Source organism: Sylvia atricapilla, chromosome 1 (assembly GCF_009819655.1).
Source record: "Sylvia atricapilla isolate bSylAtr1 chromosome 1, bSylAtr1.pri, whole genome shotgun sequence".
In the NCBI taxonomy this organism is placed as follows: Eukaryota; Metazoa; Chordata; class Aves; order Passeriformes; family Sylviidae; genus Sylvia; species Sylvia atricapilla.
This window is the reverse complement of record NC_089140.1, coordinates 57,731,307-57,750,052: the sequence shown is the minus strand read 5'-3', so window position 1 is coordinate 57,750,052 and position 18,746 is coordinate 57,731,307. Positions and strand designations below refer to the sequence as shown.

General features: G+C 36.4%; 1 protein-coding gene across 1 annotated transcript in view; it reads left to right on the top strand.

The window, feature by feature from the left end:
* SLC9A3 (solute carrier family 9 member A3) overlaps nt 1-7,392 on the top strand; it is a 49,795-nt gene extending 42,403 nt beyond the window's left edge. The window contains exons 11-16 of the mRNA XM_066328821.1: nt 2,066-2,181; nt 2,785-2,914; nt 3,424-3,600; nt 4,204-4,282; nt 5,701-5,814; nt 7,145-7,392. Of these exons, the coding sequence (XP_066184918.1) occupies nt 2,066-2,181; nt 2,785-2,914; nt 3,424-3,600; nt 4,204-4,282; nt 5,701-5,814; nt 7,145-7,392 (864 nt within the window). The remainder of the gene's footprint in view (nt 1-2,065; nt 2,182-2,784; nt 2,915-3,423; nt 3,601-4,203; nt 4,283-5,700; nt 5,815-7,144) is intronic.
* Nucleotides 7,393-18,746: the final 11,354 nt, after the last annotated feature.

Genomic DNA, 18,746 nt, shown 5'->3' with positions numbered 1-18,746 from the left:
AAATTCAGAAATTATGTCAGTACGAAAGATAGAGAATAGTTCACAAGACAAGCAAATTCTTCTTTTTGAGATATTGTAAATTATCCATGTGGTTTTTAGACCATCTGAGCTTAAGAACTAATTTTCTTTCTTGTGATACTTTCTGGGTCACACCTCAGAGGAAGAAAGTTGGATAATGACTTTGAGGAAGATGACCATGAAACTCATGTTCAGATTAATTGCTGAATCTGTTCAGCAGATTCATTACAGTGTTTCTTCTCTTTAACAGATGCAAAGGGCTTTATAAATCACTACCACATGCAGATTTAGAATTAGAATTTTTACCCAGTAACTTCTTTGATCCCATATAGTAAAGACAGTTTACTAAAAGTTAGATTAATTATTTTTTAGGAGACGAAACACAAGGGAACTGTTTTTGTTACCTTAGTCCAAATGCTATTTGTGTATATTGTTTCTTGCAGATAAACTCTATTTCGCAAATGTCTCTTGATCTGATTATAATAGATAAAGAAATTAAAAGTTCTCCAAGTTCTACAGAAGTTTTGCAACATATTTTCTTCCAACAGAAATTAATTATGAGTTGTGAATCCTAAAGCCATTTCACCTTTCTCACCTTTAATATTTGCTTCAAAGATACACTGCTTTAACAAATTTTTCTTCACTTTTCAAATATATCCTTGAACTAAATACCTATGAATTACAAGCTGACATTTAATTGAAACCATTTCTTCCAGGACAAGTTAAGACTGCCTCCCCCAGCTACTCACTCTCTTCTTACTTGCAAGAAACCGAGGAGCTTAAAAATATTTTTGTATCTTTTTCTTTGTTCAACTCTGCTGCTATGCTGCATCTGTATAATAAATAAGAGTTCAGAGAGTTCAGTCTCAATCTAAGTAAATTCCTTACAGCTGAGAGGCAAGAACCTAAACCAAGAAAAATGAAATAATCCAGAGCACCTGAAGAGAAGTGACTTAAAATGCTCATGGTTCATAACTTGTTCTGTCTAAAATTCTTTCACTAATGCTATGGTATGATGTATGCATGAAACATTAAACTTTATTTGAAAAGAAAGTCAGATTCACTTAAGAAAATGGATGGGACAATGTTCTCCCAGAACTCAATTTTATTAACCTCAAGGTTTCTGCCTGTGGAGGCCAGAGCCTATTTCTTAATGTCATTGGTAACCCACATACTGTGATACATATGTGGGCTATCACAGCAAAAGAAAATATTTATTTGGTTTGCTCCATGTATATGAAAATGTGAAGGGAACACAGTAAAGTTAAAATTGGAGAAATGTAGATAAAATCTCTGTTCTGCAAGGGAGATTACTTTTCTTTATTATTACTGTTTAAAATCTAGAGACCTGCTATGTGATTTCTCTCTGTTGTGATTGAAAACACAACAGGTGGTTTCAGCCTGTGTAACCACAATGTCACTCAAGAGATACCTTTGAACTAACCAAGAGATTACTTAAGGTGTGGGGAAAAGGATGAAGACATAAAACTGAGCTTTTCCACCAGTTCACTTCTGTGACACTAGTTTTGAAACTGGAAAAAAAAAAATCTCATCTCTTCAATATCTCATCTTATCATGCCATAACCTCTTTCTAATAGTCTTGTAGACTTCAATCACCACTCAATATTTGCTGCTTCCAGTCTGGTAGAGAACAGAAAACTTAGTGTTGGTGTCTTTGAAGATGCTACTGATACTGTGGTGGTGTTGATACATGAACATCTGTATGTATATCCCTAGGTTCTTGCCTTGCAACACTGTACAAAGTAAAATTGCAAAGCTACTGAGGCAACAGGAAATCATTCACCCCTTCAAAAATCAGTTTCTAAGAGTGGAATTGATTTTCTCAATGCTTTGTTTGTTGGGATAATGTCAGTCAACATAAAGAAACCATAACACAAAAAAATGTTTTTTGTTACCTAGATACAACTCCTTCCATGCTTCTTTTTCCATTTGCATAAATACAGTCTCACAAATTATCTGTATTCTGATACACATTTTGTCCTAATTTTTTACAGCTGTAATATGTCTTGTTTCTTTCCATGACCAGGGAGAACGTAGAGGTTCGCTGGCATTTATACGTTCTCCAAGTACAGACAACATGGTAAATGTGGATTTCAGCACTCCACTCCCAAGCACTGTGGAAAGTTCTGTCTCTTATTTATTGTAAGTAATGTGGGCTGACAGGGTGGTATATGAAAGGAAATTGAAACACTGCAAAAAAATTGAAAAATGCAAATTACAGGGGCTTCAGTCACTGCTTTTTTGAACTTTAATTAATATTTTCCACCACAGAAAATGGGTGTATATGGATTTATAATGTTGTATTTTACACACAGTTTTTTTTTTTCAGTAAAGATTGGTAAGATTAAGCAGGTATCCACATTAGAATTGTTTCATTTGCCTTTGGTTCATCAACTGTTATATATAGGGCTAGATGTTATTTTTGTGTTTGTTCCAGAAAATGTAAGGAGAGAGGTGAGGAAAAAAATTGCCCCTTCCTTAATTTTTTGATGAATCGGTCACTGAACAGACCATGTGTCATGTAAACTGTGAAATTAATTAATGCTACAGCCCCTGGAATGACAGAAACCAATGATCTTTTCATATTTTCCATTTATTCACTCGTCATTTAGTCAGTTCTTACTCTTCCTTTTTATTTTTTTAAACTTAACCTTGTTTTCTCCTTTTCATTCCTTGTCTTCCCGTTTTTTTCTTCCCCTTCAGCCATGACTGATTTTAAAAATTGCTGTTTGGGTTTTTCTTCAGGAGAGAAAAAGCTGGACCGGTCTGCCTTGACATGCAAGCTTTAGAACAGAGGAGGAAAAGTATCCGGGACACAGAAGATACCCTTGCTCATCACACCCTACAACAGTACCTATATAAACCCAGGCAGGAGGTGAGAGCAAGAGGCTAGCATTAGACTGGTTTCCAATCTAAAACTAAGAGGAAATAGGAACCAAAATTTGCTAGTGAAACTCAAAAGGAGGGAATCCACTGCAAAATCTGCACCCTTGAGGAAGACAGGCTTTTTGTGTGATTTCTCATTTAAGAACACAGCATTTTAAAAGAATGAGTGCCTTTGAAATCACTGGGGCCATGGAATGCAGAACTGTGTCCAGCAAAGGTTCTGATCAGGATTAAATGAAGTGTTATCAACTGAAGTGATTCAGACACTTAGAGCGAGACGCTTACTTTGAATGACAGTCCACTCTTATACACTTAAAATTCCTGGACTTGTTTCATGAAGAATAAACAAAAATGGGAGTTTCATTAAGGCCTTCAGACTAGTCTTTAGTTCATTCTTTCTTATGGTGTTGTTTACATTTTCGTGACACTGAATGCATTGATTCAGGGCTTTCATCTGTATTTCTAAGTAAATGAATATTGTCTTCCCTTCCTGGCCAGCACAAACACCTGTACAGTCGACATGAGATCATGCACAGTGAAGATGACAAACAAGACAAGGAGATTTTCCATAGGACAATGAGGAAGCGCTTAGAATCTTTCAAGAGTACCAAACTAGGAATAAACCATTCCAAGAAGTTCAATAAAATCCACAAACGAGACCGGGGCCAAAAAAGGGTAAAAATACTTTCACAAGGACCCAGATGTAGCCACCTATTATACCAACTCAGTGGTGGGAAGGGTAGGGAAGACTCAGAAAACTCCTAAGTCCTGCATTTATCTCTGTCCTATTGAACTTCATGAATTTGGAGTACCTAAGCAAGAAGAGATTAAACTAGGACGTAATTCAAGGGGCTTCTTCTCATATTCTGCACTTCTCTATGCTTTGGGACTCTTCTTCTGGGCTAGAGATTGCTGATCACTTGAAAAACAACAAACCCTGAACCATGCTATTACACTGTGGGGAGATTTTGCAGGATAAAAAATCTGGGGAGAGGTAGCAGCATAGCTCTATAGCACGGAGCATTCAACCAAATTAGTGTGAAACTAAGAGGGAACACACAGCATAAAAAGAGCCAAAGTTTCTTTTTTTTTACCCTGTCTTTACACTTCAGGTGTAGGTGAGAAATTAGTGGCATCCATATTGCGTTTCAGTCAAAGATTACAATGGATTTGACAGTTATTCTGCTGGACTCATAATTTCAAAGGGTCATTTCACTGCCATTGCTATCTCATGACATTTCTGGTCACTGTTTTTTTTTTTTTTTTTTTTCTTTTCAGAGAAATAGCAGTGTCATACCAAATGGAAGCATTCCTTCAGAAAATCCAGTACAATCCAGTTTTACTTTGAAGGAAAAAGGTAAAAAGACTCTTAGACTGTTTTCATTAACTGAATTATACCAGCTACATTACCAGTAAAGCATTACTAAAATATTATGCCATAGCCAATCTGATAGTAAAAAGGGACTTCTAGTCATAGTTGTAAACTTGGAGTGGTGATCTGCTTCATGCTTAAATGCAGTGATATATCAGTTAATTTACAAGTTGTTTTTTAGGAATCTGGATAACAAACAAAATTTTAATTGGCCTTTTTGCTCACATTTAAAAAATATCACATTTATATTTTGTAAACGAATCAATACAGTGGCTGCAATATAATGAACTTTCAACTTCTGTTGAGAGATGGTACACAGGGCTGCTAACTTTTTTTCATCACAGCAGGATCCATCTACCTAAGACCTCAGCCATATAAAATCCAGTAGCTGAGATTACACTCTTATCTGAGTCAAAGTCCACTGTTCTAGAAGGGTCTGAACCAGAGTTGAGGCTAAGCAAGTATGATATAACTCAAGGAGGGTGTAGTTTTGGAAGGAACACATAGTCAGAGGTCAGTTCCAGCACTGCTTTACCCTTCATGAATGTATCTATCACATGGGTCAGGCTTAGATGTGTAATTGGAAGCTGACCAGCCTGGGGGCTATTCCTAGAAAAAGTTGGTTCTGCATATAAAGCCACAAATTCTTTTCTGTCTTAGCCATTTTTTTGGCACTGGTGTCAGACATGGCAAGATATGATGAGTGCTAACATGTTTGCTATGCAATTATAAAATAATACGAGTTACTTCAAAACTGAAATGTGGTCAAAAGCCACTGAACTAACTTTGATTTGTGTTCTTCCCTCTGTTTATGCCTGTAACTCCTTGATCTCAAAGACAACTCAAGTAAAATAGAGAGGGATTTATCTTTTCTAAAATTTATCTTTTCTCTCTTAGCTCCAAGCAAACATATTTTTCCTTATGTATCTTCTTTAAATCATTTACTGAGTGTTGTTTTTGTTTGACTGAGACAGGCAGTACAGGCTGGCTCCCCAAGTGTAATATTCTAGAACTACTTTGCTTGGGAAGAGCTTTCCAAATACTCATTAGTAGGTCACTGAATATTGTCTTATTAAAGAACTCTGCACAGAGATGTCATCATCTACTTAAAACCAAAAAAGTTTATTTGGAAGATGATCTTAACAAGTGGTTTAGCAGCTATTACAAGACTTATTATATTGCAGTAAAAGCAGCAATGACTTCATTAGGTTTGAAACTAGTCATTATACTAATGCTGAGCTGTGTCAAGTGATAAAAATCCTTGCTAATGCTGTATTTTTGATAACCATGGCAGCATCAAACCAGCAGGAAATAACATGTTCTATCAGAACTGACAGAAATCTCTAATGAAATGACACTTTCTTTTTTTTTTCTTTTCTTTTATCCCCTGCCCCCCACCCTAGATTTGGAGTTTTCTGAATCAGAAGAAAATAATGATTATGAGACTTTGCATCTAGGCAAAGGAGTTGATTTCCTGGCTAATGTGACGAAACAAAATTTCACAGATACTCCTGCCGGTAAAAATATTTATTACCTACAAAGCTTTTTTTTTTTTTCCCTCAAATATAAAAAGAAGTACTACAAATGTTTATGTTTAGCATTTAGCTAGCTTGGTTATTTTGTTTGATTGAGTGATTTTATGTGTTAAATCTTAATATATTAGCTTAATATTTATATCTTAATACATTTGCTTAATATTAATGTCAACATAAATATTTTTGGATATCTGGAGGTATGGAGGGCATCACATTTGAAACTGACAGGACTTGTGAACATGACTACTTAAACCAGTTTTAAAGCCACTAATTATTTCTAGCAGCAGAAACTTATTTTAGAATTGCCTTACCTCACAAGACCAGTCACTACCAGTCCACTGGAATTGTTTTTCACTTGCATTGGAACTTCGTTGTGATAAATTTTGTTCTTCTTATTTCAGGCAAGATTTCTCCTTTTATATTCACAGTCCCGTCAGATTCTTATAGGCTTATAGAAGTTACTGAAAAGGGCAGATTTGCGGCATTTCTGGAGAACTCAATGCCCTTGATTTCCAGCTTTGAAAGACTCCAAAATATCAGACTGAAAGCCTATAACTATATATAACAGAAACCCTATCATATTATTTATGGAGTTATAAAATTTAGTATTTCTCTTTAGCCTTTCTGTGTTCAAATTTTTTCAGCATGCCACTTTTTACTTCATGTGTAATTGGTGTTTAAAGTGAAGAAAAACACTTGTGTGCATACTCTTGTGGCAGACACCCTTAAATGCACTTTATGCATGACACTGTTTCATGACAAATTTCATTACTATGCTCGAATATTTATAAAGACACCCAGAAATAAGTGGAAGCTCATCAAACTTGATAACTGTATGAACAGGCTCATACATCTTACTTTTGACTGTTTTGTGGCTTGCCATAGCTGTCTCATACTTATCTGCTTATGGAGTGGTGAAGTTGTTGGGGTTTTTTTTCTATATCGTGGGTTTTTCTAAGGATTTGATTTGAATTTTCTGCGGTTATTCTACACTGCACTTTTTTTTTTCTTGCTTAACACTTGTGGACTGTTTATTTCTTTTATTGATTTTATTTTTTGTCTCAAGATATCCCTAACATAATTGCAAATCTGATGCGATAACAAATTTTTCTCTTTAACTGAAGTCCAATATATGTCTAGCAGAACCCAAGGTGCATTTGTCTGTAATGGTCTGTGTATTGACTTAGTCACACCTGTACCAGTGTATCAGCCCATTTTTTCCAACAGCCCTTCTCCTTTTATAAAGCATCTTGCTGTCTTACCAAGAAACTATTTTGATTACTTTTATTTGTCACCCATGAATTTTTTTTAGGAATTGATAACCCAGTATTTTCAGCTGATGATGACCAAAGCATCTACATGAAGTTCTCACCATGGTTATCTAGTGAAGACACTGTGGTACCATCACAAAGGGCCCGAGTGCAGCTCCCATATTCTCCAAACAACTTCAGACGGCTCACTCCAATCCGGCTCAGCAATAAATCAACAGATTCCTTCCTGCTAGCAGATGGCCCAGAGGACCGACCCAGATCTTTTCTCCCAGAATCGACACATATGTAATATTTTAAAAGATATTATCGCCTTTATTTTTTAACCAGACTTCTTAACAATCCTGAGAAGCAAACTTACTTTTCTGTTTTTCATTCCTTTCAGAAAATCTCTTTCTTTCCTGATTTCTTCGCAGAACTAAACATCTTCTATTTCCTTCCAACTTGATTAACAAAACATCTTTCTATTTTCCTTCTGCAGAAGAGCTGTTCAACTATATGGGGTCCAATGTCTTGCTACTTTTACAGCAGATAAGGGTCTTCCTCTGTGTTTTCACTTGGATATTTTAAATGCCAAGAAAATAGTATTCCATGTACAAGAATATTTGGCATACATTTTCAAGAAGTTTCAGGTTTCCTGGTTAGTCAGTCCTAGATGAGAAAATTGGTACCTGAATTCACTAAAAAGAATAAAATTTTTTGACTCTGTTGCTAAGGAGCCATGAATTAGTGTGAATGTTTGTCCAGATTATTTATCCAATGTCCAGGAAGCAAAAATACCCCACTGCTACAATACAACTATTCAGTGACACTACTGATGTACCAATAAATTACATAAGGAAAGGGGTTTAAAATTAATCATGTTTACTAAAATGCATCAGAGTCTACTTGTGGGGATATTACACAACAGAACTGTGGAGAAGCAGAATTCCATTTAGAGCTTTATCTTTATACTGTGCATTTATCTTAATCCACACCTTATTCGGAAACTAGAAAAAGTCTTAGCTTTCTGATGCAGCACATATCTTGTTGCTTCTAATGTATTAGAGGCTCAAAATTAAATTGACTCTGGGTTTAAATTAATGTTAAATTGTCCTTTAACTTCTACTGTGTGGAAATTTTTCACACCATCAAATCAGCCTTTGATGATGGCTGATTTTTTATAGTCAAGTCAGGCAGTGCTTCAAATGAGGTGGGTATCCACAGTTCAGATATTATAACTGAATAGAACACAGGGCATTGCAGGGCTTGTGCAATGAAACACAAAAGTCAGTGTCACCGTGAATACACTTTTGTGGAACCCGTGGTCACAAATATATGTCTTAGTGTCCTCTGCGCATCAACAAAAAAAGTAAGTTGAAAGTATTCTGTAGCTGGTTGATGAAACTTTGTTCACACAAATACCTCAGGGTAAAAGTGAATACTGCTAATTTTAACATAAGAATTTCACTTGAAAAGAAATGGAAAAGGAAGTTCCGTTTTTCTTCTGTTCTGGTTTCTGTCCCTTCAGAAGATGTGCTAGTTCAAGGATAATTAGAGGAAGCACATCACTTTCTTTACTGGAGTGGCCTGTAGGTCTATGTTTGGTTTCAGTACTCAGTTTCTTAATAATGCATCTTAGTTTATTTTTAAATGATGTTTTAAAATAAACACAGGATTAGTTAAAGGACTGTGAATTACCAATATCCTGATTAAAAGTGTGAACAATGAGCAGCATTCCAAAATGAAAATTCCACCTTGACACTTACCTACACTGAAATTCTCTTTTTTTCCCCACTGAGAACACTGTCACAGAATATTGACATATGACCTGCAGAACATTTTCTTGCTAGCTTTTGTTCTTTTCCTCCATATAATTGCTTTATTTATGATTCACTTTATTATTAGGAAGTGCTATGTGTAAGTTCATTTGTGGATATCTTAGATATGTCAAAATTACTGGATTTTTACCTGCTGTGTTTCTTAATACATGCTTTGCCAAGTTAGACTTCCCAAGCTAGTAAGCGTACACCTTGATTACTGTCTGAAACAGTCCTCCGAATAATCTCCTTAACAAAATTCACCCAATAAGAGAATGGTACTAAAATTTCAATTTAAAGGCCTTAAAAAACAATGGAAACTGGAAGCCAAGAGTGGAAATATTAAGCTTCTCTGCATATCTAATGTATATAGAAAACTGATCATAGATTCTGATCAGTAAGAGATTTACTCAAATAGCAGAATCAAAGCCTCTGCTACTTGACTGGAAGAGTATAATTTGTTTAGAAAAAAATCTGAAATTTTTGCTTGCTGAATATCAGGACTATTTCAAGATAAAGATACACCTTAGTGACCAGACAATGGCTCAAACTCCTAACTATCTGAAACAGGAAGGTGTTCGTCATAAACAGTAAGCTAAGTTTTGCCTGGCATTCAGCAAGGATAAAAATTTTAATTGATTCACTTCAGGTTGTCCAAAATAGAATTGGATACAGAGTAGTGTTCTTCAGGGAAAAAAAAATCTTAAACTACTCACTTCCATAAGACTTTCACAAACATAGCCAAAACCAAAGCCCAATAGCCAGCATGCTAACATATAAAGTATGTGCAAATAGAAAACAAATGTTTCTATTTAATTGTGCTCTCTAGGTGATATGGACCATGATGTTGAAATGACAGAATACTCCTCTTCAGATGATCAACTAAACCAAAATGGAAGCGTTTCAGTGAATCCCCTCCACTTCTTTCCCTCTTGTCTTCAAATGCCTTGGACACAAAACTATTCTTCATTGGAAAACAGAGGGAATATATCTCTTTCTGCTGTCTCTGAGTACATTGCTTCATGTGACCCAAATGTACCTGATCTCTTCTGGGAATCAGGGGCAGATATGAATAACAAAGAGACAGTGAACTCAGGTTATTGTTCTGAAGTTAGCTTCAAGTCAGAGAATTCACAAGAAGAGAATACTCTGCTTATGTTTGAAGGGCTGGAAGACTCTTACATGAAGGAGCCCCAAGAGAAGAAAATGTTGCTTGATGTAGACGGGAATTACAGGTCTGCTGCAGCCAGACGTGTACAAAGCCGACGTTCTTTCCACAGGCCAAAACCTCTGCATCACCCTAAACTTCAGAAGCTGGCATCTCTTCCAGCATCTTGCCACATCCCTCCACATTCCTTGGAACAGGAGGAAACTCAGTTGTGAGCCAGGACTTATTTGAAAGAACAAGATGAACAAAGGGCATTTGTAAAAATAGAGAGCAACCTATTGGTTCATAGGATCTGCTCTAGAATGGCTTCAGACGGAAAGGGAGTGGGGTCCTGTTATGTCAGAAACACTGGAGCTTTTCTGCTGCACTTATATTTTTAAGTTCTTATTCATAATGAAAGAGTGCATAGTGAAGGGGAATTATGACTCCTTGTTATTTTTTCATGTAGACTGTTACAAATAATCTATTATTTTTGGAGGGCTAAACCAAGAATCTTTTCAAATGGTAAATCCTTGGTGTTTTTTTACACGGAGATGGTTTATTATGCCATTATGCCATAAATACATTCAAAGGACTAGGCTGCATTTGCTGCTTCAGTAATGGAATTAAGCATTTATGCTATATGAAATTAAAGTAAGAGAAGCCAATGGTTAGCATCTTCCCTGCTGTGTCTACTCTGATTGAAATGGATCAGTGCCTTTTATAAATGCAAGCTAAAGAAAAATATTTTCCTCCTTTTGAATATTTGTGTCACTGAGTAATTGTGGAATACTGGCTGTCATGTAAAACTTTCCAGGGAGAGGAAAGTGCTAACATCTTGAAATTTAATCAAGTACTCCAGGAGGGCCATATTCTTCCTTCACCTTCACTCCCTCAACTCAGTGGCACTGGAAAGAAAGAACATCCAGAATTAGCTCAGAATTTTAATTTGCGTGGTCACAGGCAATTAATTTCATATTCTTAATTAAGCTGCTCTATTTTGAATAGCCTCACTCAGACAGAAGTGTAAATATTTGTCATTTTTACTGCTGCTTTGGAAGACACCTTCCAAATACTGTTAGATTATCCTGTAAATTTATGTATCACTTTCAATAACTGATCAGGATGGTGATCTCTCAGATGGTGTTCTGCATTTTGCCACATGGTTTAAGTGCCACAAAGACTTAGAATGCTGATGGTGCAAGGTATTGTACAGAGGCAGTCTGGCTACTGTGCATGTATTTATCTACTTGTATTAGGAATGTCCTTTTTTTTTTTTTGTCCATGGTCTTCAAATGATAGTTATGATTGCACTAGACACTTTCTCCATATGAGTTAGATCTACATCACCTTGAAGGCAGCTGGAGACATCAGTGAAAGCCAACTCAGATGAAGACTAAATAAAAGTGAAAACTCTTAGACTTCTCACAGATGTATACTACTACATGCCTGTGTATAGTCCTCTGGCCATTTTGCTTTGGATAACTGCAGTCCTGAAATTTTGGCTTGAAATCTTCAGTGGTATAAATTGTAAAGGTTCTATGACATTAATAGAAGGAGAGTGCTTAGCTATTTCTGTGATCATGATGTGCTCCTACTTTGTAGTTGATATCAGTGTAAACCATTTGTAAATGAACTGTCACCTTCAGGGAGGTATCTGAATTGTTTTAGACAGGATCCTGGACACTGGTTTTATGCTGTAAATTTTACTTTATCTGTAGGAATTACTGATTGTTTCACTCTACCTACCCAGATTTTGAATAGGTTTGAGATGATTCTGTAATATATCAAAACTGAGATTTATCCAGACACCCAAGAAGAATGGAGCAATGTGTGAAAACAAGTCCACATTTTTTTTTCTATCTTTGTCCTGTATGCTAAAACTGTATGTTAAGCTGATGCAAATTGCAGAGATGTGATGACAAATGCCAAACACAAACCTAGAGAGATACAAACTGTACACCTCTAGAGACTAGATTCAGAGAAGTGGTTCTTTTGATATCAACCACAAGCAGCTGCCTGTTTGACTGTCACCTTGGGCAATGATCCAAATCAGTACTCCTAACTTCCTGGAAATCTTCATCACTCACAGCTAGCCTTGTTAAAATTCAATAACGTAAATACAATTTTTGTGAAACCGAGTACATGTGAACATATTATGATGATGAAGTAGAGAGCATATTAATGCTGTTCTAGATATTATAATTGGAACAAATATTTTAGTAATTGGCATAGATATGTAACAGGACCATGACTGATCCTAAATGTAAGTACAGGTAAAGTGCAATGTGCCAAAATCTACTTTCCTGTCTCATAGCATAATGCTGAAATATCAACACCAAAATTGGCAAGATGCTCATCAGGTGTTGGCTTTGAAATAAAACTTCCATTTCTTATTGGTGTCATACAGAGGTCGTTGCTGTGCTGCAGTCAGAAAGAGAACTACACTGAGGACTGTTTTCTGCATGCTTGTTAGACCATTACCAATATGTTTTTGGTTACAGGCTACCTCAAGGAAACATTTGCAAACTGTCATCCACAGATGGGAGTTTTCACCACACAAATGTTGCACAGACAATAGTATGCAATTTTGAAAATCACAAGGTATGTTTTTATTGTTCTTGTAAGGTTTTAGGCTAAAGAAAAGAGGATCCATGGACACTACCATATTTACAAACACAGCAGTCTCTGTGAAAAGTCAGCAGGACCCCATATGTTTTTGAGGGGGCTGTGGGATGTAGTTTTACGAAACAGAAACACCACACCATTTCAAACAACAGAAATGAAAAGACTATGTACAAAGGGCTTGCCTCTCTATTTCAAAGGCCTTAGGCATTTTCTATATGTTGCATCTCTACAGCAAAACTGAAGGATAAAATGGACAATTCTGATAGTGAAGAGACCTTTCTCTCGAATATCTTGCATAATTCCTGAAGCTCTTATGGCCCTGGAAGAGATTTTCTAGTAGAATTGATTCTACAGCAAGGTTTGGTTTGTTATAATTTCCCACTTTGAAATGTGATGAAAAAAACTTCCATGTTCCCAGTTTCCACATTTGAGAATATACTCATAGCTATAAAATAGTGAATTATAGTTCCTTCTTTTTGTCAAGGGCAATTGCTCCCAATGTCTATCAGGGTAAATACAAAAAAGCAGGTTATAACAGTTGATGATTTGTCATACATTTTTCTCTTTTTGCATACTCTTTCATTGTACATTCACATTTCCTGTGTTATGTGTATCTGTGGGTGAAAGTGGTTACTTCTTCATCACACTTTAATCAGTCAAGTACCACTAATTTCTATCACAGCAATATAAATTCAGAGCTGTTGAGGATGTGGCTGAAGTATCAGCTTTTTTTGCCCGTGTTTATTAGATTACAGTGATCAGTTGACAACTCATTCATGTCTGGTGAGGCCGGTTCAGTTCTAACTTCCCTGAAACTCTGTCTCTAAATTTTTTTGTGATGTGTTTTGTCAGAAAAAAAGAAACCTGGGCATTCCACTGTTGCTATTTATTTAATAAGTAACCATGGTCTACCTTGTTGCAAAAAGATGAAATGAAGAAATATTTGATGTTCCTTCTACATATTTTGCTCCATGAATAAAGTTCTTTTTAACCATGTTTATTATGCTGCACTATGATCTAGCAATGTTAAAAAAACCTCAGAAGTGTTGCCTGCATTGAGATGAATTGTCTTTCTGACCTGTGAACCTAGTTTTTTAAATATATGAAATTGTGTATTACAAATACATGATCTAGTCAGACATTTATGTAACAAAGGTTGCAAAATAATCATGTGCCTTAAAATTGTCACTCTTTGGAGTGCTGTTGTTTGGAGATACTTGTGTGTACTTTCCAAAAGGTGTCAACTTACTTCATATGTTTTTAAACAAGTCAAGTTGTTCTGCTAATGTCTTTATAGAAATGTTTTAATAGTACATCATCATGAGAAGTTTGGCAATAAATTATATCACTTCGGTGGACTCACAGTGCTTTGGCAAGTGATTTAGAGAATGATTTATTTATTACACTTAGAAAAGACTTTGCACACAAGACTTCTGAGAAGTATGTATTTCTCCCAAATCAAAGTTAAAAAAGACAACAGAGTGCTGCTGATGATTCATGCCATTTATAAAACACAAATCTCTAATAGCAGCAACAAAACTGGTAGATCTCCTGAGGCTCATTCAGACAGCTGTAACACTCTGTATATTTCTAGCCCCACTGTAATCAATGACAGAATTCCAATTGACTTTATAAGCCAGTATTTCCATCCATAGAGCAGAAAGGCACATATTTTGTCAAGTTATATATAGAGAGATATAATAATAACAATTATTTATAATTTAAATGATACATAAATGGCACATTTACTATTATTATTATTATTATTATTATTATTATTATTATGCACCTGAATCAGGGCAAGTCAACATCATAGAAGCAAAGATCTGACCAGCCCTAGAAAGTGATTTCATCAGTTTCAGCGAAGTTTCAGGAAAGCTAAGTGAAAAACACAAAACCCTACTGGCTCTAGGAGGTATTTATAATTTATTTTAAGGTGCAATCCTCCACGCATTATCAACAAGGGAAGAGGCTTTTCAGACCCACTGCTGAACACTGCAGTGCTTTCAGGAAGCATATGTGTGCATGCATAAAAGGGATCGTAGAAGGCAGCGTAGCTGTACTCATGAAAACAGAAATGAGGAAAGTCCGAATCGGAAGGATCAGTTTAGTGCCGCTAAGGTGTGAGTAGCTAAGAATGGGAGAAAACCATATGTGGGCTAAGTATGTGTATGTGAATGCTCATGATAGAATAATGAAAACTGATAGGGTAAAATTGACTTCAAGGGAAGATAATGTAGAGAGGTGCAAAACACACCTCTATCGCCTGCCTAATAACCAATGCTTAATTCCTACCCATACATACATATTTTCAAAGTGTAACTCTATAATGCACAATTTTAGCTGACATCTTACTACTAACATTTCCTTCAGTGTAAAAGCAACAGAAATGCCAAATAATGTAATCACAAATAATCCTGGATCTACAATTGAAAATGTGAGAAAAAAACAAACTCAAGGAAGTTTTGACAAAGACATAAAATTCATCCAGTGACTGCAGTAAGGTACCAAGAAACAACATGATGATTGAACAATTTGCAATCATCCTATACTCACTGTCTCAGAACATTACTCTAGAGAGTAGAGAGAGTTTCACTAGAAAATAGAAATGGATTTTGATAAGAAGCAGGACAGAATGCACTGACCAATTGCAGGGCATGACTACATGAGCAGACTGACCAGCAACCTCTTCACGTGCAAGCAGCCCACTAAATACCACTCTCTCTCTATGTCCTTACTGTTGTTCACTCTCAAAACACCTTAATCTCCCCTTTTAACTGTCTTTGCTTCCTATTCAAAGTATCCTATACAATGTCTTGCAGAATCCCAAGACCTATCCCACAGGCAGTAACTCTCTTTGGTCTGTAAGGTGACACAGAGAGCCCATCCACTTGGCTGACCTCGATGGCATTCACCACACAGACAATGAGGTTGACTGTCCTGTGTCTGCCCTGGAAGAAGTAAGATCAGAGTGACCCAGCCCCTCTCAGTCAGTTGTAAGCATTTCCTTACCATCACTGTCCTCTCTGTGCTCCTTTGTGTGTGTGAAGATGAACTTTGTGTTTCATAATCTAAGTTTCATTGTAGATTCCAGGGGAAAAGAAAAAGAAAAAAATATTCTCTATTTTTAGTTTTACAACACACGATTTAAAGTCTGCAACCTGCTCAGGTTTTGTGTGTGATAAGAAGTACTTTTTGAGTTGCTGGAATTATCATGATAGATAGAGCCACCTGCACCAAATTCGTTTCTGCTAAAAAATGGTGGATCCTATCCATCACCTGACATGCATAAAGAATAACAGCATCATTACAAAATGGAAATTATACTTTAGTCAATTAGCCTTTTCAGATAAAAGTTTCAGTAATACTATTTATAACATCACTGCAATAAACTCCTACTTCTTTGACATGTTTACAGGCTGGATCAAACTGACAGGTAATATATAACCCTAAATTTAATCCACTGAACACTGCCTATATTTCTTAAGATAATGAAGCTATTCAGACATTCATAGAATCATAGAATTCATAGATTCAGAATCACAGAATCATTTAGGTTAGAAAAGAGCCTTAAGATAAATGAGTCCAACTGTTAATTTAACACTTCCAAGCCCATCACTAAGCCACGTTCCTAATCACATGTTCAGGTCTTTTAAATGCCTCCATGAATGGTGACTCAAACACTTCCCTTTCAGTGTTCAGAAGTGTCAACCCTTCCTCAATGAAGAAAATTTTCCTGTTACTCAATCTAAACCTCCAGTTTGCAGCCTCTTGTTTCTTGTTTCATCTTGTCCTGTCACTGAGGAATGAGGCCACAACGTTGACCTAAAAAATGTTTGAGACGTAGATAGGTTGGAGAGCACCAAATGTAGTGTGATTGTAAAGTCATAACACAGGTAGGTCTGCTGTAGAAATATATTTCACAGGACAAACAGAACACCCAAAAGTGTCAATGGAAGATATGTGTTAGATTCATCATTGGAGTGATTGCTGAACGATGTGGGATAGGTAACCTTTCTGGAGCACTGTAAAAGAGATTTTTTGGCTGCATTAGCATATGAATGGTCTAACAAGAGACGTAAGTGTGCTGAAGAAACAGCTGAAGTGAAATAGTTTCTATTATACAAGAGTGAGCAAAATATTGAGAATATACACAATGATTATCATATGAAATACAAAACAAGATCTGGATACAAAACCAGATCTAATTTGGACAGAAGATAATCCATTTTTCCAGTGCTGCAAGTCTTTTTACTGTTCTTAATCCAATTTTTACATTGCATAATTCCTTCTTTGTAGGCGAATCCGCGAACAGCTGGGACAAGGAATTCTGCCAACCTGTATATTCTAGAACATGTGGTTTTATTGCAAGGGTTGTGGGTAAAAGGGCCTTGCCTTCAGCCACCAGCCTCGGCTGAAGGGAAGTTCCAAAGAGAGAGGAAGAAAGAACAGCAGGGTGAGAGCTAAGAGAGAAGGGAGCGAGAGAGCAAAGTGGCAGGGGGGAGACAGCAGGAGAGAGCAAGAATAGGGGGAAGAGGAAGGGTAAGAGAGCGAGGTCCTTGTTACAATACATTATGTCTCCTTTTGTGATGAATATTCTAATTTTCAGTGACCAACCAACACAGGACACAAAATCCTACAGAATCTACATACAGTCTATAAGAACTACTTTATTACCATACTGTGTTATATTTTAAACTCTAAAACCTTCTCTTTAAACTTCTGTTTTGCTACATTGACCTTTGGATCCCTTAGCCAGCAGAAAGCGTTCTGCTCAATAGAAGGGATTCGCCTTCAGCTAGCTAGACCATTTTTTTCAGGTCATATAGTCACTAAGACTCAGTATCCTACAACTCAAAGTAAGCTTTCATTTCTATTCCAATTATAGGATTCATATTTTCAGAATCTTTTGCTAAGCAATCATATTTATAAGGTTTCTCTGATTCATCTTCCCCAACACTTCTTCTTTTGGAACAAATATTATGTCGTGGTCAGCAGGAGAAATTGCCACGAATCGATACGATTTAATGGCAAGACTCAGTTTATTAGAAGCGTTTACAGAATATATAGTACACCTAATAAGCTCATGCATAAAACTAAAAGTAAGCATACCATTGGTCAAATGAAGATAGCGAATCTGACTCCCACCTCTGCATTCCTATGGCTTCTGCTACACATTTGATATTGTCCAGAAGCACCCTCAAGGACACAGTCTCTGTCTAAGGATAAGGGCTGTTTGTAAAGATAAGGGCTGCTAGCATCCTGTTGCTACCCAGCTGCAGATTGTTTATGACCCCTCTTAGATAGCCACTTCCCAACACAAATACACCTTTTTAAGAAACTCTAATTCTTATCCAAATCATTAGCGGACAACCTTGTTTTATGAATGTTTTATTTCTTTAACTGGCTTGCACTGTAAAAATTTAGACTTTTTTTAAATGGTAATTTTGAAATTACCAGAAACTGGTTTGGCTCATGATTTTGCTTAATGTTAGAATGATGCTTAATTCTAACACAAAATAGACAGGAGTACAGAGATAGCTTACCTATATCTTCCCATGGAAACACTGCCCTTCTAGACAACTAATTTCATAAGGTGGAAAAGGAAGACGTGGCTGTCTTCCGCTCTTTTACCCTCTCCCATTCCTTGCAACATGTAGCTAGTATCTTCAAGAATTTCCAAATAATTTGGTGATTCCCACCTGGAAAGAAATCTGAATGCATTTGTCCTGCTCTGTGGGATCTGGATACACTCTGGACAAGCCTAGAAGAAAAGAAAATCTATTATGAAGGAAGGTAATGGTACTTTTGGTATACATTTGATAAGTATGTGAAGAGACAAGCAGTTACTTTTCTGGGACCAACTGAGTGTAACCAATAGACTCTTTTTGCTGGATTTCACTAGGATTCCTAATACCTATAGCTGTTAGTAACACTACCAGTTTGCAGGAATGGAATAATAAGTTTGAATAGCCAGTAATCAGCAGATCAGATGTTGTGACAGTTTGTAGTAACCTTTGTACAACAGGGTCAGAAAAGGAAAAAAAAAACCCAACTGGGACTGAACACCTA